At 36.3% G+C, this 21,261-nt stretch overlaps 1 protein-coding gene across 14 annotated transcripts in view; it reads left to right on the top strand.

The window, feature by feature from the left end:
- The window catches only part of ZMYND11 (zinc finger MYND-type containing 11), an 87,602-nt gene that overhangs the window by 34,216 nt on the left and 32,125 nt on the right, over nucleotides 1–21,261 (top strand). For 6 of the 14 annotated variants that reach the window (XM_032473893.1, XM_032473895.1, XM_032473894.1 and 3 more), the window contains exons 3-5: nucleotides 10,513–10,672; nucleotides 17,787–17,831; nucleotides 20,474–20,635. The exons of 1 other annotated variant lie outside the window; for it this stretch is intronic. In XM_032473893.1, the coding sequence (XP_032329784.1) occupies nucleotides 10,513–10,672; nucleotides 17,787–17,831; nucleotides 20,474–20,635 (367 nt within the window). The remainder of the gene's footprint in view (nucleotides 1–10,512; nucleotides 10,673–17,786; nucleotides 17,832–20,473; nucleotides 20,636–21,261) is intronic. 7 more of the 14 variants (XM_032473900.1, XM_032473898.1, XM_032473899.1 and 4 more) reach the window with 2 other exon arrangements.

The raw sequence follows: 21,261 nt of genomic DNA on the forward strand, positions 1-21,261 counted from the left end.
AGAAAAAGTATTTTTAATGTCTTTACTGTTAGTGAAAAAACAACAGAAAGATTCTTGCTGCTGTTGCTGCTGCTTTTGGTTGTTGGTAATTAATCCCTGAACATCTTCAGGGTGTGTCTGTATTCAGGCCACTGTGAATGGTTTTTAACTAGTTCAGAAATGAGGGAAATTAAGACTTGGCAGTTAGGATTAAACAGGAATTATGAAAATGGTGTTGAGAACTACTAGCACACTTCACCTCTCTTTGATGGCTTTTTCCCTAGTTAGTCACCATGGAGGTCTGTGATGAATAAATAGCTCTGTGCCTAGTATTTAGTAAGAGGGCAGAACTATGTAAGAAGGATTATTACATTCTGGCCTACGACCTGCAAAACAAGTAGGTACTTGCCTGTTGCGTGTTCTTGCTACTCCTATGTGCCTGGTTTTGCTGTGTGCCGGGTGTTGCGGTGGCGTGTCGCGGAGGGGAGAGAGGAGGAGGCAGACACCCAGGTTCTCGGGTGATTCTGTCTTCCTCGAGACACTCGTGCTAGCTTCCGATAGGTGCAGCCATGAGTTCAGATCTCCTCGGCCTGACTGGGAATGGCCGTGAGCTAGCGCCTGGTGCTGAGCATCGACGCTCGGGCACAGCTGAGTCTGGGTTTTCACCAGGGCTCCCTCTTCCCAGGGAGTCTGAACTGGAGTTCTTGTCTCCCTGGCCCTGCGATGTTATCTGCTTAGCTTCTGAGGTTCTCGGTGGCTTCTTCAGAACTGGCAGACCCTCCTAAGTTAAATGAATTGTTTTTTAGCGTTTGATTTGTTTTTTCTAGTTTTCAGTGGAAGAATTGATCTGAATAACCTAGTCAGCCATTGTTGGTAACAGAACTCTCTCTCCTGTGTGTATATACATGTATATATTTTAAAATCTTGTCCTTTTTATCTTTAATATTGTGAGCATTTTCTCACACTTTTGTTTTTTAAAGCATTAATTTTATTAAGTGCATTGTGTTCTATTGGTTGGATATACAACATTTTATATCCATAATTTATTTTACTATTATGGACATTCAAATCCTTTTTTTTTCCTATAAAAATTCATGCTGTGAGGAACATTTTTTTACATAAATCCTGTGTCCTATTCAGGTTGTTTCTGTAGAAGTGGAATTACTGAATCAGTGAATAAGGGTCACTTACAAAGTGTTAATACATGATGCGAAAATGCTTTCCAGAAGGTATTTTCAGCAGCTCTGTGTTGAAAGTGGCTGTCTTAATGCATCTTTACCAGCACTGAGAATAATTCTGAGTATCTTGCTCACTTGACAGTGAAATAGTTTTCTTATTGTTGCGGTTTTGTATTGTTGTAGTCTTTGTCATATTTGTGCTAAATATATTCCATTTTACTGTCTGCTTTTCATTTGCAGAATGGAAGTTAGCGGTAATTGCTCCATAGGCTAGAAAAAAACCGAGTTTGTGATGTTTCATGTCATGGAGAAATTCCACATTTCTTAGCTAGTCAGATATTTTGGATCTTTTGTGTTCTTCCATAGCTTTTATACTCAGAATGTCCTTTAACATCAAGAGATTAGTGCAGTTATTCACTTAAATTTTTATCTCAGATTTTATGATTCTAATATTTTTGGCTGTGTCTTTTTTAAGCCTCTGAGCCAGTTCCCAGAGGCCAGTTGGTAGCCATTAGGTACTGAAATTATGGAGCAGTACGAACTTTATCCAGATCATCCAGAATACACTTAAAATACGTTTGTTATGTTTCCATTGGAGTGGAGGCCTCTAGCCTCGATGACGGTGCGAAGCTGCTGGTAGGGGACGGGAGGACGGCTTGAGGTGTCGTGATGCTTCCCCTGCACAGACAACATGGCGGTGCACTTTGTGGTGGTCCTTCGTACCCTGCTGTGGTCACACTTACCCTGTTTTCTTTGGTGTGCTCATTTCAAACTGCATGACACCAGTTTCTGAGATTGAGTCATTTTTAGAAGGGTTAAAGATAATTAATTTCAGGAATTATGACACAAGATTTCTTACGTATGTAAAAATGTTAAATTAGCGGTGGCTGCTTCCATTAACTATTTTTTTTTTGTCTTGGACCGTGCAGAATTATCTCAGGGGAGGTGGCACATCCTAGGTTCTGCAGCCTGTTGCTGGGGCACATGTCAGTGCTCAGCAGCCATTGGAAAGTAGCATCCTAGGAGAGACACTGGGAGGAAAATCACGGGAAAGGAAATGGATGGGACGGGAAGAATTTTAAAAGCTGTTGGTAAAGTTCAGAGAAATTGAATGTAACTTTTAAGTAGTGACATTTACATACTATTTCATGGTTTGTACTATGTGAAATTAAAGTAGGAGACTAGATGGCCACTGTAAATGCATCTCAAAGCCAAACTGTTTTTACCTCTTCATTTGAGGAAGATCAGCCCCTGGAATGGATACGCAGCATGTGAGAAAACAAGAGCTGGCGTGCCCCTAACCTGAATTGTTAGCGGAAGTATTTTCACATGAACTAAACCTCGCTGAGTACTTGACGATCTAAGAGAAGGAAAATGTGTTGAGAGCCCTCATTGTATTTAAGGTATTTTGTACGTCACTCAGTCCTTCAGGATATATTTGTAGGTAACTCGGGATGGTCTTGAGGCTTATCAGACATACTTGTAATGCTCAGTGAGGTGATATTAACTCCTCATTTGTTTAACGTCTACAGCACTCTGGTTCAGTTCTGCCTTTTAAGAAAAATGGGAGAGAATGAGTATTTTTATTTAAGGAAAAATAGGGGAAAAGTAAGGTGTTGCTCAAATTTTGCTTTGTGAGTTTGTGCTTGTTGCCTTTTCATTGGTGATTTCTATCACAATAACTGTTAAACCAAATGTCTTACATTGCTCAAGTAAGTTTTGGGTTTATTGCATAGGCCACATACACAAAAAGAAACCTCTAGAACATTAAATGTGCTGATAGGTACATATTTAACCTTTTGTCATACTTGATGTCTTTTTGTTAGTTATTTGTTTCCTGTTTTAGTTTTTTTTAGTCTTATATTTTGCAGTCTTAATTTTATGGGTTCATATCTGTCTTTTCCTGTATTTCTTCCATTGTTCTAATACATAATTGGTTCCCCAAATAGATGAGGAATACTTTGTTCTAATTTATTCTTATTTTTCTGTTATAGTTAACTATTTATGTCATCCAACTGTAAATATAATGTGGATCTAAATTACTTTATCCAGATTGCATTTAATTATTCCACTATCACTTGCTAAAAATTGTTATGTTTTCCCTTCTTTTGTAATGTTTACCATAGATTTTTGTGTATTTGGACCTGTTTCTGTGTATTCTGATCTTCTGTGTTGTTCTTTTTTTTGAGTCTTTGTTTCTACTACATTGTTCTAAATTGTCGGCACTATGGCAGACTTCATGCCAGCCTTGTTACTGCCACTGCCACGATAGAGTACTTCATAGTAATTTCTTTTGGGCAGGGTTAGTCATCACTCACTTTTCTTCATTGTAAAAACATTTTTTAATGATAATTATTTCTTTAATTTTTGGATGTTTCTTAAGCTCATAAAATCACATGTTAAGAGATCCTGAATTGATCCCTGGGACAGGAAAAGAACAGTTGAAAAGTGGTGAAGCCTGAATAAAGTCAATAGTTTAAAGTACCATGTACTATCTTTACTATCATCGATTAAAAAACTGAGAAATGTTCGGATGTTACCTAGACTTACTGTGGTGATCATTTTGCAGTGTATACAAATACTGAATCATTATACTGTACACCTACTCTAATATAATATGTCAATTATACCAAATAAATTCATAAACTTAAAAAAGAAATCAAGAATCTTTGATAATTGTATTGTTTTATGTAAGATGTTAACATTAGGAGAAGCTGGATAAAGGGTATGTGGGAACTCTACTATTTTTGCAACTCTTCTGCAAGTCTGGAATTAAAAGATTTTAAAAGATCACATTGAAATTATTTCATACTCATTTATATATTCAACAAGCATTTTCTGAGTGCCAGTTTATAAGAGGCACTGTCTGAAACGACTTGTCTGCCCCCTCAGCTCTTCTCGCTGCAGCTGCAGGTAGGTCAGCACATGGGTCCTGTGATTCTAGGGCCCTGAAGGGAACAAATTCAGATACAAATATAACAGCTGTTTTAAATAGTGAACACATGTTCTTAGCCTTTAGACTGTACTTTTTAAACCCACATCGATCACCCACTGTGGATCGGGGGCCCCTGGGGAAACACAGCTGTCACCCAGATTTGAGTGATGTGGCGACCAGCGTGTTAATGCGTCCTAGATCACTTGCTCTTCATCCCAATAAGCCTAAACCCCCTTTTCTTTCAGGAAGCAGAGCCCTCCCTCAGTGCTGTTCTGCTCCCAGGCTGTAACAGTGTGAGGAGGAGATGTTTCTTTGTAACGCTGCAGTTCCTATGTTCTAGTTAGAAATAATCCTTCATCCATTCCCTTTTGTGATCCTCCTGCCCTGTGAAAAGGGCTCCCTGAGTCCTTCCTCCTGTGCACATCTGTGGTCCCTCAGGACTGGATAAATGGCTTTAGCTGACTTTTTTTCTCTTTGAACTAAGGAGGATGCGCCCACCATGCAGTCACTACAGAGAAAGGCCAATTTCTCTCTACTGTGCCTTCGTCCATGCCCCACTGCTGCTGGAGTGCACGGTGGCCAGGAAGACCTATTTGTGTGGTGAAGTTCAGGGGATTAAAATATATCAAGGAATAATAACAGTAATGCCTTTCTTGTTAAGAAAACAAAACGTCAGACTGGGACTGGAAAGGTCTTTTCTTTATAAAAGCTACCAGTATCCTTCAGCAAGCGTCATATTTATATTTACATTTATCACTTAAATTGATAAAATTTATCTACTGTAATGGTGAGCTATTATAAGAATCCCTTGCAAGATCTCAAACAAGGATACACATATTACTACTACCTAAGGTGTACACTGTACTGGAAGTCCTAATTAGAGCAATAAGAAAAGACAAGTTCAATGGGGTTACTTAAACAGACAGATCTAAAACTAATAAGGGTTTAAGCAAGGTTCCTCAACCTTGCTCTACCAGCAGCCTCCGACCAGGAAATATTATATTATATAAAGTTCTCTTTTCAGAAGAAACCAAAAGTATGCAATATCTAGGAAAAACCCAAAAGGTACTCAAGAAATTTATGGAGAAAAATTATAAAACCTTATTTAGGACATAGAAAAAGTTATAAATAAATATAGATGTACAAATTTCATCAGGTGAAAATAGTTAATATATAATGGTGTTTATTCTCCTCTAATTAATCTGAATCTCAGCAATGTTTTTCATCGATCTTGGCCAACTGATTGTAAAATTATTGTGGGTGTTAAGGACCAGGTAGAGCTAAGAATAGCTAAGATGAGTTTGAAAAGGAAGGAGGGGACCTGCCCAGGATTGGTGAGCTTGTGTGGCAGAAAGGAGCTTTTGTACATTTGGAGGGATGGTAAATGGTACCTACTTTTTTTTTGTAAAATTAGTTTTTGGCTGATAGATATGTGAACAAAATTCAAAAGGGAGTACCGTGAAAAAACGCCTTCTTCCTGTTCCTGCCTGCTGACCACTGTTCTTGGAAGTAACCTCTTTTGACAGTTCCTGGAACATACCTCTAGAACTCTTGTACATATACAGAAATAATTATATAAGGTCTTTGAGAAATTGTACCATTTTATACCATGATTTTTTCTCTGATTCTCTTTTTTTAATTGAGGTCTAAGTGGAAAAATAAGATTGTACTAGTTCCAGGTGTACGGCATGATTCGGTATCTGTATGCACTGCAGACTGAGCACCATGACAAGTCTAGTCAGCATCCATAGCCGTGTATAGTTACAGAACAGTTTTTTTCTTGGGATGAGGAGTTTTAAGATCTGCTCTAAGCAACTTTCAAATGTGCAGTACAGTGTAATTAATCACCATGTGGTACATTGTATCTCCACAAGTTATTGATCTAATAGCTGGAAGTTTGTACCTTTTAACTACTATCACCCCTTTTGCCTACTGCCCTCCCCACCCCCCACCTCTGGCAACCACCAGTCTGTTCTTCACATTTTTTTTTAACTTCACATACAAGTGAAATCATACATTGTTTATCTTTCATATATATATATATATATATATATAAAATCACGTTTTCTTTATCCATTCATCTTTCCACGGATACTTAGGTTGCTTCCATATCTTGGCTATTGTAAATAATGCTTCAGGAAACATGGTGCAGACATCTTTTCAAATTAATGTTTTCATTTTCTTCAGCTAAATACTCAGAAGTGGAATTTCTGGATCATGTGGTAGTTGTATTTTCAATTTTTGGTGGAACCTTCATATTGTTTTCCATAGTGGCTAAACCAGTTTACAGTCCCACTAACACTGTACAAAGATTCCGTTTTCTCCATGTCTTGCCAACACTTGTTATCTCTTACCTTTTTGATGGCCATTCTGATGGGTGTGAGGTGATAACTCACTGTGATTTTGATCCGCATTTCCCTGATGATTACTGATGTTGAGCATCTTTTCATGTACCTGTTGGCCACCTGTGTGTCTTCTTTGGAGAGTGTCTGTTCAGATTCCTGTGCCTGGTTTTTGGGGGTGTTTATAGTTGTTTGGGGTTTTTTTGCTATTGAATTGAATGAGTCTTTATATATTTTGGATATTATCCTCTATACCATGATTTTAAAACATAATATATTTTAGAACTTACGTCATCTTATGTCTATGACACTGCTTCATGTATTTTAATGATTATATAATAATCCTTGGCATGGTTATGTATTATACATTAGCCAATATTCCTTGGATGTATGTTTAGGTGTTTCTGATCTCTTCTTGTTGTCAACAGTGCTAAAATGAATTTCCTTCCTTGTGTGTGTATTATGTCACATGTGTCTAATTATGTCCATAGGATGAATAGCTAGATGTGGAGTCACTGGGAAGTTCGTTTAATTCTCCATGGAACTTCAGAATCAACTTGCCTACATTGTGGTGGTGGTTAGTTAAATGATCTTAGAGGCAATTTGGATTTTGTCGTCTTTCATCTAAATAATTGGCATGTCTTTCCATTAGCTCTTTTTTTTTTTTTTACATTAGAAACTTTTCAAAATTTTCTTCATACAGATCTTGTCATTTCTTCTATTTATTATGAGGCATTTTTCTTATTGTTATAAATAATTGGGGTCTTTTAAATCTGCTGGGTTTTTTTGGTATTTATGTATGAATGCTATTAATTTGTGTATTAGTTTATATCCAAACAAATAATTGATTAAATTATTTTGATTAAAAATAGCACATCAGCTGATTTTCTGGGTCTTCTAGGTATATGATCTGCAATAATGGTCATTTTAACTCCTTATCAACTTTTATACTTTATTTCTTTCTCTGTTTCAGCTGCGCTGGTTATTACCTTCGGCAGAGTGTCAGAGACATCTTTGAATATTCCCAATCAAGTTGAGGAAGTGTTTGCTCATTCCTATTTTGTTAGGGGGCTGGATGTTAAATTTTAGTAAATTTTACTAAAAAATGTTTGGAAAGCTTTATTATTTCTCACTTTCGATCTATTAATTGGGTGAATTATATTTCTAGATTTCTTAATGATAAATCTTCCTGGAAGTCCTGAAATTAAATACCTACTTATGGTATATTATTCTTTTTATATTTGAATATATTACTATATCAACATGAATTTATGTTAATATTTAAGATTATGCTGCATATTCAAATATTTTATTTAGGAGTTTACACCAGTGTTCTTTTGGGAGCGTAGTTTTCTTCTTCTGTGCTATTTTTATGAGGTCTTCTTGCCATTATTTTGCTGGATTCCTTGCTTTACTCTATTACGTAGTGGGAGAGTCTAAATCGCATTGGAGTTATGTGGTCATTAAAAGTTTGATAGAATTACCTTGTGAATATGTCCCTATCTGGTGTTTTTCTGGGCAAGCTCTTTGCCAACTTGTTTTATTTCTTTGGAAATTGTCCTTTTTAAAGTATTCTCTTTTTGCTGTGGTCAACTTTTGATCATTTATATTTTCCTAGAATATCATAGTGTTTATGTTATATTTTTGCACAGAAATGAACAAAGCAGTTGCTTACAACTGTTTTAGTTTCCCTTTCACGTGTGGCTGTGTCCCTGTAGACGTTTCTTAGTCTGTGTTTTCCGCACTCTGCGTCTTCATTGTTCGTTACATTAATGCTGCCTTCATTTTATGTTTCCTGATAAGGAGCCTTGGATTAATATTGTTCTATAATTTTTTTTTAACTGGCACTGTTTTAGCATTTTAATTATTATTTTTAGATTTTTTGCAGTTTTCAGGTTAACCTTTTTGATTCAGTGGTTTATGAGTATTTTAGTTTTGTTACTAATAATCTGGTTTAATTTCACTGCAACCAGCAAATGTCTGTTTAACTTTTGGACTTTATTGTCATTTTGGTGACCGACTTCATGCTCAATTTTAATGAATGTTTCTTGAACCTGTTGATGGGCTTTGGGGGTTTTCAGAATAAAATCAACTGAATCTGTCTTATAAATTAGGTCTTCTGTATCCGTACTTAATTTTGTTCACTAGACATTTTTATGGACTGAGAAAAGTGAATTAAAGTCTCACGATTCTGTATTCCTGTCAGTATTTCCTTTATTTCTTACAGTTTCTGCTTTATAACTACCTGTGCCACATTTGTCTTTTTTAAAAATGATTTTTGCCCTGGATTCCAAATTCTAGCCATTGCAGTGTCGATCCCTGCTTCATTTGGACTGCGTTGTTATATGTCTTTGCCCATTTTGTTTTCAGTCTGAGTCCACTTTAAGTGTGTCTCCTGTAGACAGCATATTTTTGGTTTTGTGAGTCTATCTTTTCTTTTAATTGTCGAGTTCAGCCAATCTATATGTATCAGAAGGACGAATTTGTTTCTTTTTGGTCTTACTAAATTCAATATGCTTTCTTTTGTTCTTCTTATATTTCACTTTTGTTCTTTTTGTCTTAGTACATAATGTGTTTTTTTTATGAGTTTCTTCAGATAACTTAGAAGTTTTGTATTTTTCTTCTAAGGGTACCTTTATAAACGTAAATGCAGTGATGTGCTTAATTCCTAAGAAAATTTCTATTGGCTCCCTATTGTGGCCAGACCAAATTAGTACATTGTCACTTTTGCCAGTTTTCCTTCCCCACATTCCAAACTTCAGTTGATTATTTTTGTTGGTATTGACTTTTACATGTGAAAATATATTTGTACCTCTGCTACATGGTTTGGCGGCCTTCACTGTCAGTCTGTGGACTAACTCCCTTGTCCTCGCTCACATCTGTCAGTCTCCATCACTTCCTTCTTAGCCCTTCAGTTACTGCATTGGCAGAGAAAATAGAAACTTTTTAAAGTTCCGTATCTCCTAAACAGAAGCAGTTCTCTTCCACAAACGTAGATACAGAAGAAGGGAAGGTCTGCAGTCTCCTGCCAGAGTTTACTCCTTATCTTGGTTGAAATTCATCCCATAAATTTAGAAGATTTTTCTGTGATGAGTTCTTGCATTTTCAAAGTGATTTGTTTTGAATGCTTTGATACTTAAATGAAAGATTAGTTGGATGCAGAATTCTTGCCTTGCACTTAATTTCCGTGCTAATCGTCGGGTACTGCTGCCCTGTCTGCTAGTGCAGAATGTTTCCCGGGAGAGACTGAGGCCAGCCTAATTTGTCCCGTAATATGGTTTTGTGTCTGGATATCCTAGTACTGGTACCAGTACCTACTGGTGGAGGGTGTTGGGGTTTGATTGGAGGGGAATGGAAAATGGCACAAATTCAGCTGTATCCATAACATTTTATTTCCTTAAAAACCGAAAAAAGATATGAAGCTACTGTGCCAGGATGTTAACATGAGTTCAGTACAACTGGTGAATACAAGAGAATCTGCAGTATTATTCTCTGTGGTTGAAATACATTTTTTTAAATTAAGAAATATGCCGTATAACTGTAAATCAAGGAGTACGCTTACATGCTTTAGTGATCCAATTCAAAATATATTTTACTGAAAATCACATTTTTGCCTTATTGATCACAGCATGCTTTCTTGTTTTCTTTTTATTTTGATAACCACTCATGTAATTCCTATATTTGGTGTCATTTCTGAAGTTTTGAGTAGAAGTTTTTTATAGTCTAATGTCCTATGGCTGGAGATTACAAAATTCTAGATATAGAATCTGCGGAGTGGACGTTAATGGTACTTGCTGCAGAGGCTAGAACTAGACGAGAAGTTTGACTAAAATCTGTTAAGTGATTTATATTTGCTGGTTTGGGACTATTTTGAACAAATATTCCCCTAAATATACAAAATAGACTTGAGGTTTAAAATATCATGATATTGAAAGAGTTAAGTATTTAGGGTTCTTTTTTTCCAGCAGGGCTCTCATAAGTACAAGTCACAATAAAAAGAGAAGTAAATCACCTCTGTTTTCTTACTTTTATTTTTCAGTACTGAGGGATTTTAAATTTGTTTTTCCTTTGTATTCAGGTATATGTCTCGAGTCCACGGTATGCATCCAAAAGAGACCACCCGTCAGCTGAGCTTAGCTGTGAAAGATGGTCTCATTGTGGAAACGCTAACAGTGGGCTGCAAAGGTTCAAAAGCTGGTATCGAACAGGAAGGATATTGGTTGCCAGGAGATGAGATTGTAAGTTTATTTTATTTTATAAATTTGGAGATGCTGACTCTAAGTTTTTTAACACTATTTAAATACAACCTATAGAAAGTCATTTTGAGAAGCTGAGTAATATTTTACTTTGACAGTTTTATTCACATTAAGGACCTACGTTGGTAGGATGGATACTTTCCTTCTTGATTCTTTAAGAGAAAACTCACTTTTACTGTTTTTACTGCTTTTTCTGTCTACGTTACCTTGAGTCTGAAAAATAAAACAAAGAAAAGCTCTTTGCATGTTCACACGATGGTATTCCTAAGTGTTTTCTTCAGTAAATAGTAGTAAAAAAAGTTTCAATTCAGGATAACGTTAATGCTGTCCAGGCAGATTGAAAAGGATGTATGCTGTTATACTCAAGGGCACGAATAGTAGAAGTACATTTTCTTAATGTAAAGATGGGTTTAGTGTGTAATATTTCTGTCTTCCTACCTTTTTTGCTTTTGATTTTTCTGATACCTTCATCAGAAGTCTTACTTTTTGGAAAGAGAAGGCTTCCAATATAATAAGCATTAATTTTTTTTTAGTTCTGAAAGGAATAGATTTAGTAATTAGGTGTGTTGAGAGTGTTTTGTCATGAATTCTCTAAAATCTAAAATTATAAATATGACACATAATCTTAAAATTGGTTATTTGTGGGAACATTTCCCCAAAACTTTGCACTGTCGTTCCCTTTCTGGCTCTGTAGCAATTGAGCCAGTGCACACCGCACTCCCCTGCCAGTTCTGAGAGTAGTAGTGAGCTAACAACATGTTTTCTGTGGGGAGCTGGTCCACAGAGGCAGCTGTAAGTTCCGTGATTAGAGAAGCTATTCAGTTTTAACACTCCTTGTCAGTTTAATCTGTGCCTTCAAAGTTTCAGGAAAGAAAATGCACGTTTTCTACAAACAGAAAACATGGAAGAAAAAATGTTAACTTTCATTGGTATCATTTGATTTGTACACTAGAAGTATTCTTGAAAACTTCAGTGAAAATGTTTATATCAGCATACTTTTTTATGGACGTCCTTACAGAAAAGTAAAGCTTGGGGGTGGATGTATAGCTCAGTGATAGAGTGCGTGCTTAACACACACGAAGTCCTGGCTTCAATCCCCATTACCTCCATTAAAATACATACATACATACAACTAATTACCCCCCCAAAGGAAAATAAAAAAGAAAAGTAAAGCTTTTTGATGATTAAAAAAAAACCTTTGGGTTGCCAAGCCATAATAATAATGTCAAGTGACATAAATCTGTCTACAACAGACCGCTGATCATTGATAGCTTATTATACGTCTGAAATAATCCAGATAATATAAAAGTTCTAATCCCCAGGCATTTAGAGACTCACAGATTTGGTATGGAAGGCTCTACTGATCATTTCTGAAACTTATATAGTAATTAACCAATAGTAAATGCAATTTAATCCATAGGACTTTGGTTTGCGGATCATGTGTACATTTTTTCATAAAAGTGATTTTATTTCTCCTTTTTTGATTTTTAGATTTGTGCTTTTCCGTATGCTTTCTTTCCTCTTCAAGTTGAAGTTTCTTTGTTCAGTTTAATTCAGGAAGCAGTTAATGAGTTTTATTATGTGTTCACCACTACATTAGGTTCTATATTCTATTTTTTATTTTTACACGTTCTTACTGCATGCATTTTTATAGCATCATCCTTTCTTTTTCTTTTTTCTTTTTTTCTAGATGAATCCTTATATGTAAATCTAACAACCAGTATACAGATTTTATTAATTCTGGTTTGTTCTTCTTCACAAACATTTTATACCAAGTATGCATGTATGATAACTGAGTATATAAAAATTGTGCCTAGCTTATGAAGTATGCAAATGTTAAAAATGCATAGGCATTGTAATGTAGTAGGAAGAGGTAAGGTCATACATGTTATAGTTGATGGGGCTTTCAAGCCCATCTCAGATACTTACTTAGTTGTGTGACCTAAAGGAAATTTCTTCATCTTGACCCTCATTCCTCAGCTGTAATATGGGCATGCTAGTATCGTTTTCATTTGATTGGTTTGAGGATTAAATGAGATTATCTATATAAAGCATAAGACTATGTACCAAAGCAATTTTTTGACCAGTGAATAAATATGCTTAAGACAAGAAATGTCTCTATATAGTGTAGCAAAAGCATGCAGATTTCTTACTAAACAGCAAGCAAAAATTCTCATCATGGTCTTTTTACTTTTAACCTATAACCTCAAACATAAGATTTGTAAAGAGGTTTTTCCTTTAAGACGCTGGATCTGTATATAAGGTGTAGGTATAAATGATGAGACTAATTAGATGTGTATCTTATGGCTGTGGCTGGTGGACCACCTGGCTACCCAGGGGCTGTCTGTGTGCTATGATTTTCATGCCCTAAGAACACTGTAGAAGGACACGTAACTGCCACGTGTCGCACTTGGCACAGCGCAGGCTTCTCCCAGTGGGCCAGCTCTGTGTGTTTGCAGGGACCGTGTGGCCTGTGCACGCGGGCTGCTGTGTGTGGGGGCCAGCTGTGAACTGCCCAGCTTAGGAAGTACCATCTACTCCCCAGACATCAGGTACTCACGTGTTCATTCAGCAGTTCTCTAGCACATGGCAGAAAAGTGTCTTGTTCTAACAAGATCAGTCTTAGGAAAAAGGACTTTCTGATGGGCACAAAGGTACTCTGTGGGCTGGTGCCAGCCCTGCATGCTGGCATTTGAGTCTGGGACGCTCCTTTATAGTTTCTCCACCTTGTGTATGATATGGTGCCTCTAAAAGCTTGAGTTTTTAGATTGAAAGGTATACATTATTCATCTTGTTGACTTTCTACTCAGTATCAAGAGAAGAAAAAGTGAAGTAGGTGTATATGACCTTGGGAAGGAAAGGGATAGGATTGTTTTTGGTCATTAATTTTTTAACCTTTGTTCAAAATTACAAACATTCTTTACTCAGAAAGTTCTGTCATTTTAAAAATGGGTCTTCTTTTCCTTCTATAGCCTCTATAGTAGTTGATTTCTCTTGGTGAGTCCCGCAAGTTACGTCCCCTGAGATACCTTGTATTAGCAGAGAGGCTGGACTCTCCTTATGTTCACTTCCACGATTGTGATGAGGAGGAAGAGGGAGCAGGCAAGTGTGTCGTTTCTTTAGGCCACTCAGCCATCATTGAGCAAAGTCTGTTGTGTCATGTTTTTATTCCACCTCACTACCTTTTTTTCCAATGCTTATTTTTAAAAATTGATACAATTGAAAAACATGCATATCTTCACCAATATTATTTTTATTAAATCCAGCAATCATGTAATAAAAGCCTAACTCTGACACTATTTCAGGATCTGAGTATACATGCTCTGTCTAGGAGGAAGCCTGTGTGAGTCAGAGACTACTAGGCTTTACTTTCTACTAGGACTGGAATGATTTTTAGATGTTTTGAGATGCTGATCTCAGCTACCTTTTGTAGCTCCAGTGAAGTGATAGCTCATTTGGAGAAAGTATGGTAACAGTTCGGCAGTAGATGAGAATCTTCATGGTGACATTTTAAATATGTCCCTTTGAGATAGTAGCATGAAAAATATAACTATTAAAAATAAAGCATCTCTCAATTTTAAGTGGCTAGCTTAAATATTAGTAAACAAGTGAAAGTACATGTACAAAAACTTTTTAACATGACAGGCTTGCTGAACCTGGGCACCATTTCTGTAAGTTTCCGTGGTAATCTTACACTTTAAGATTTGTGTCATTGATACTCACTCATATGATCCAAATAAATCTTTTACAGATCACTTTTAAAGCTTTTGAAATTATATTGGCAAAAGGCACAGAAGTGAACCTTTTGTGTTATATCAAGGACTGTTTCTTTTGATTTTATAGAGAAAGACTACACGTTTGCATAGATTGCTTCATCTGCTTGCTCGAAACTCATGTGCATGGATACATTCAATCCATATTTGATCACAGAATTTCATGTCCTCTATTCTAACAACTTGAGCAATATATTTCTTGGGCAGAATTTTACAATTGCTCAGCTGAGTTAAGTTTGGTATTTAGTAGCTCCCTTTGCAATAAATACCAGTTAATTTCTTAAGAGTTAAACTTTTAACTCATTAAAGATAGGAAGGTCTTAAAAAGGTATTTAATGTAATACAGGCACACCTCATTTTACTGTGATTTATTGAGCGTTTTTACAAATCGAAGTTTTATGGCAACCCTGTGTTGTCAGATGATGGTTAGCATTTTCTTTTTGCAGTAAATTAAGGTCTGTACCTTTTTTTAGACAATGCTATTGCACACTTAATAGATGACAGTGTAGTTTACACAACTTTTATAGGCACTAAGAAACCCAAAAAATCCCTGTGACTCCCTTTATTGCACTAACTGCTTTACTGTGGTGGTCTGGAACTGCACCTGCAGTGTTTCTGAGGTGTGCCTGTGCAGTAGGGCGGGGAACCCTGAGTTGTGGATCATGCAGATAAAACTTATCAAATATGTGTTTTGATACTGAGGCAGTTGATACTGTTTGTTTGGTGACTTTCAATTTGATTCACAGTCCCTGACAGAAAGCTACAACTTCCCTATTGTTTGACAGATACTTTTTATCTGACATTAAATAAATAATTTGGTCACTAGTGTAGAGGATGACTTAAAAGTGTAAAAAAGTGATGTTTGATATGAAATTACATCTCTCTTTTTTGACCTACCAGAGCTGGACTCGGGGTCTTATTTCTTCTTGCACAGTTCTTGCCAGCTCAGAAATTAAGTACCAGCTTAGGAAACATTCCAGTTAGCATCATGCTACCAGTCTTGCCGCTTATGGTTCCAGAGCAGCTGCAAACGTGACCTCAGGTCTTGGCTGGGAGATCTGGCTTCAATTTCAGTACCTTTTACATAATCCAGTTTGTCCTGCTGATAAGAAGGACCTCATACTAGTTTTTAAGGAGACCTAAGTGAAAAGGTCAACTTCTTTTTTTCTTTTTTTTTTTTTTACTTTTTCTCACTTATTTAAGGTTGATACCTTTTAAGAAGCATTAATTAATGAAAGTACAAATTTTGTGGTTTCTTAAAGATATTTACATGTTTTGGGGATGAATGGATTTAGCCTTAATCTACAGAGGGGCAAAGATAGGCAATTTTCCCCCTCTCCCGATTCAGAAGGACCAGTCTAAAAGAAACTATGGTTAATATACCTCTTGAAACTTAGCTAAGCTCACATCTTTTGTGTAAGAGGTGGTACGGGATTTATGTCTTATCTTCAGAAATCACACCTTTAAACAGTCATGGCAAGTGGTGCTCCCTTGCTTTGTTCTTGAAAAAGTATTGAGAGGCCTGCTGAATTCAAATCCCTTGGCTCTCCTAGCCCACTTCATGTATGTAGCTTAGTGAAGGAAGAATATTTTTTAAGTTTGACTCTTTTCATTTTTCTTGTTACAGTTGTCAAATTCATCAATTATATGTTTTAAATACCCTAAATGCAAACCTTTATGCCCCTTGAATTCCATTGATTTTTTAAAAAAATGTGTAATACATTTTACTATATTTATGTTAATTATGTGCAGAACTACACATTTCTTCCAAAAGTCCATTACCTGTCTCAGATACAAAAATACAAAACAGTTCTTTTCTTTACTAAGTACAGTATTCAGTAGTACCTAAATTATTGGTGACTGTTAATTAGGAACCAATTATACTATGGTTCTATGTGCAAAACAGACTGTAATGTAGTTAAACTTAGAAGTTATTCTCGCTTTGGTGAAGATTTTCCATTTTATTTAATACAGTATTTTGGGTAATGCTATCCTGTTATATTCTTAACAGCTTGTGTGTGTGTGTTTGTGTATGTGAGAGTTCTTTTCATTTTTCGCCCCCTTCCAAATCTTACTTCACTAAGCAGTGTTTTAGTATTTTAATTTTAAAATAATATTTAAAATTACTGAAAATATTTAATCATCAAATTCTTACCTCAATGATTAACTGAATTTATTAACAGAATTAGACTAAACCTAGAGTTGTAGAGAATTAATTTTACATTGTGTCTATGTTAAAAGACCACATCAAACACATATTTGATAATGTAAGCTTTATCTGCACACCATGTAGAAATAGGGAATTAACTTAAAAGTTGGAGTCTTTTGACTGATGAGGGTGGATAGTTTTGGAGGCCCTATTCAGGCACAGTTTTTCCACTGAGCCCTCTTGCTTCAGTGTTATCTCTAAACCAAGTTAACAGCTTTTCTTGCTCCATCTGGCTTACAGAAATGTTGGGAGAGCAGATGTCATAACGAACTTAAAGTCCTGAAGACATCTGCACGTGCACAATCACAAGGATCACATCATTTTGTGACATGTCAGTTCCTGATTGTGCACTGTAGCAAACAGACCATCTAAATGGCACCAGCTACCAGGTACCAAGCGTAGAAACTCGTTTGGTCCTTAACAAAAACCCTGTGAACCAGGCACTGTTATTTTGTTCACTTTACAGATAGAAAATGATACACAGAGAAACTAAGTGTTCTGCCCCAGATCACATAGCCCGTGAGCGCAGGAGCTCAGGTTTGAGCCAGTCTGGCTCCAGAATCTTAACAAAATGCTATAAATAGTGACAGAGACGTGAATATGCAGGCTGCTTCTTGATGGTAGAATGTTTTCTAATAGGTTCTGAGGAAGCCTGCATAACCTTCACACCATAGTCACATTCATCACTCCCAGTTTATAAGAAAAATCCAGCTTGAACCAGTTTCAGATCAGTGAGACGCACATTCATGGTCTTGTGCAAATTTATAATGACATTGAATTTGTTAGTAACATGTTTTTCTAACATCTTTGTAGGTTTCATGGCACATGAATTCCTAGAGAGAGATTTTCTCTGTGTCCATTTGTAGCTTTCGTGTTAGTTTCTGAAGTTTCCTGTTAAACCAGTGATGACTCTTGAGTTTGCATGCTACTGTCTTTTCATTAATGATTAGAACATTCATAGATTATCAGTTGATATCATCTGCTAAATAACGTGTCGTACAGCAAGTAATAAACAGTTTGGCCATGTACAAAATCCCTTTAGCTCTGTGTATTGCCTGATACTGAGAAAAGTTACAGTAGAGAGATCAAGATTATTTTGTTTTTATTTTGAAAGGCCTATAGTATGCAGCCTTTCTCCAGGACAGCAACCCTAAACAAGGTGAACTAATTTTGCACTATGTCATTTTTACTTTAATTCTGCTTTTTTTTTTTTTTTTTGTACTACATTTCTATCTTTCTTTAGGCTAGCTTAGTTAACTCTTGCTAGAATTGTTCATTAAAACCATACTATCTTTACATTGCTTCTAGTTTGGGATTTTGTGCTAGTAGGTTTGCTTTTTAAAAACTTTTCTCCTATTGAAGTGGCATTTCACATATCATGATGTTGTTCAGGCTGCAGGTAGAGTAGTTGCTGACCTCTGGTGAAATCCAGTGAAAATACAAGTGTAGCTTTTTGGTGCACATTAGTCAAAAGCACTATATGAATAGTGAATTCTGTTTACTAAAAGACAGTCTGTAGGCAACTCTGCCTATAATAAACATGTTTGTATCATTTATACCTCAGAAAAATGTTTCCTGGATTCAGAATGTAGTAACTTTTGAACTTGACTTCTGTGTGTTTTGTGTATTCTAAACAGCTTTTGCAAAGATTGAAAGAATGAACAGCACATATGCTCCCAGCCAGTACTTTCTTTTATATCAGATGACCGTTAGTTGTATGCCATTATATAAACATACAGTCAAATACTTCTCTACTTTTACTTCATTTGAATGACACTTTCATTTCTATAATTTTCATGAAAACCTGGGTCTAGCATTAAACACCCATTGAAGAAAGATCCGTTTCCATCTTCCTTTCATAGGTGGATGGGAGAAGATGGTATGGGGAGGCTGGAGCTGTGCACCACAATTGCCCTCTCTTGCTTCCTTTTCTTAGTTAACCTAATAATTACCATTTTGAGAATCACAGGAAGATGAATTAATGTAAAAAAAAATCAAATGATGCAGAATGGCAGTTTCTTTTGTTAATAATGAGTAACATATAAGCCACCAAAAGCCTTAAAGATGTTTCTGAACAGCTGTGAGGAAAATATTCAAAAATATTTTGTTTTAAACTTGGAAAGAGCTCTGTTAATTAAAAATATAACAAAATGTCTCTTCTGAAAGCTAATTTATCAATGATTTTTGATAGAAACATTGAAATAGCTAAAATACAGTTTACTTCTGAGCTGTGCGCAGTGGTGCATCAGTCATTATCATTTCAGCACAGCCAGGCACCACACGCTCACTGTGTCCCTGTGGCACTGCCATGTCACACTTGGGGGTAGGTTTTTTTCTACCATGTGCAGAGAGGGTTGTATGCCAAATCAGTATCTTAATGAATGTTTAAGCAGTCTGACTGAAATTACTTCTCCACAGTAAGTTAGAGAGTTTGTACATGTGCAGCAGACAATGAAAAATGGTTGTGCTTTTTTATTATTTGGTTGGTAAAGACCAGCAGTTTCTTACTAAAAAGCAAACCAATAAGTTTACAGTTTTGCAGAACTTACTAATGTACTCTAGCCATGACTCTGAATATGGATTGGAAGATGTGAATTTCAGAACATTAGTAACTGTCTTCCCTTTTGAAGGAGAGGATAGTACCCTCTCATGTGGTCTAGCAGTAACACATTTTAACTGTAGGTGCCACAGAGTCAGTGCTTCTTAGACAAGTGCTGTGTTAAAGCCCGTTTACTGGGGGCGTCACTGACGTAAGAAGGAATGAAAAAGCTGCTTGCCCTCGGAAGCAGAGTGTAGACAGTGGTTTGTAAAAAGAAAAATGATGGCAGAGCCCACATTTGGAATTTCAGGATCCCATTGGAAGTGGCCTTGGTTACACTAAATCTGGGTTTAACCCTTGTTCACATAGCTACCACATCAACAGAAGAAGACTGAGAATTATCCGTCACTCTTAACATAGGTATTTTTTGATAAAAGCTAAGAGTGATATTTAGAAGAATGAATTTTAAATTAAGAGAACTTTCACTGTCTTCCTGATTATGTTTAAACGGCTGTACAAAAAGAATGAACAAAAAAGAAAATGTTGAGGAACACCTGTATACCTGCAGTTATGTTCTTTTATTTCCAGGAATAGTTCCAATAAGAAAATAAGCCTGCTTCCTTTTTTGTTTCTCTATGGTGATGTCCTTTGGAGAATGTGATTAAAGCTTTAGTTTCACATTTTCAATTTATTTTTCCAAATTCAACAGACCCTGAAAATTTGACAGCCTATCAGAACATGGACATTCTGATTAATGGTTATTTTCAATAAGGCATCCAAACCATGGATGAGAAGATAAGAATAGTGAGCATCACCACTTATTGCTCCTCTCTGCTCCCAAAGTGTGCTAAGTACCTAATGATATCTTTTAAAAATCAGAACAAAACAGAGGTTTGTTTATTTGAAATACTAAGTTATAGATGTTGCTTTGGGGTGTTCCATTTACTGAAGACATTATTCCATAGATTGTGTAAACACTGAAAGATAATGTCAGAACTGGGAGTGGCTTTGGACTTACTTCATTTTGGACTGGTTTTGTTATCAGATCATCTCAAGATATTTCTGAATATTAATATGTTTAGGAGAGAATTAAAAATTTAAAGAAGCAAATTTCTAGGTATTTTTCCCTCTTATTTTAATACAGTAAATGTCTAAAATTGTTTATAATGCCTAACCTCTGATGGACTTTAGTTTCAATTTTGTTCTTAGTCATTGCAGATATTGACAAACTGTCATACGAAATTATTTTGTATTTTTTGTAGGACTGGGAAACAGAAAATCATGACTGGTATTGTTTTGAATGCCATTTGCCTGGAGAGGTGTTGATATGTGACCTGTGTTTTCGTGTGTATCATTCCAAGTGTTTGTCTGATGAGTACAGGCTTAGAGACAGCAGTAGTCACTGGCAGTGCCCAGTTTGCAGGGTGAGTACCTACGAGCTTTAACGTGCTGGTCAGAGGGTTGGAATTCGTTTCTAATAGCTGCGCACAGATATCCCAGGTGGTCTTGCCAGGTTAATGGATGAAGCCCTGGAGGGTGGGGGTTATCTACTGAAATGGTGGTAAATGGACATAGAACACTCATAAACGGATGTCACAGAACCCATATCATGTTCAGGTATGGATTTTAGAAAGTTTTAATCATGTGAAAATATATTCTCTTCTCTTACTTTACAATTCCCTCTGGATTGTGTGACTTCTTGAATGGATAGCCTTTGGGAATCAAGAACCACTCTCCCGTACCAAGGTCTGTTCAGTCAGTCTCTCTCCTGCTCAGAAAACACAGGTAGCAGAAGGCGCCTTGTTGGAGACATTGTGTATTTACTTCCCATTTTATATCCATGTAATGTTCCCCTATTTTTTGTCGTATGATGGGTTTAGTTTCTTTCTTTTATTTGGAGGGTGGAGGGATGGAACAGTGGCGTATGAAGACTTCAAATTATTTAAAGTGAAGTGAAATAGTCTGGTGGGTAAAATAGGTACTTCCCACAAGGGTTGTCATTTGTGTATTTCCCCTCTGAAAAGTTTACCTGGCTGTGGTTGTTGGTTGC

This window comes from Camelus ferus, chromosome 35, assembly GCF_009834535.1.
Source record: "Camelus ferus isolate YT-003-E chromosome 35, BCGSAC_Cfer_1.0, whole genome shotgun sequence".
Lineage (NCBI taxonomy): Eukaryota > Metazoa > Chordata > Mammalia > Artiodactyla > Camelidae > Camelus > Camelus ferus.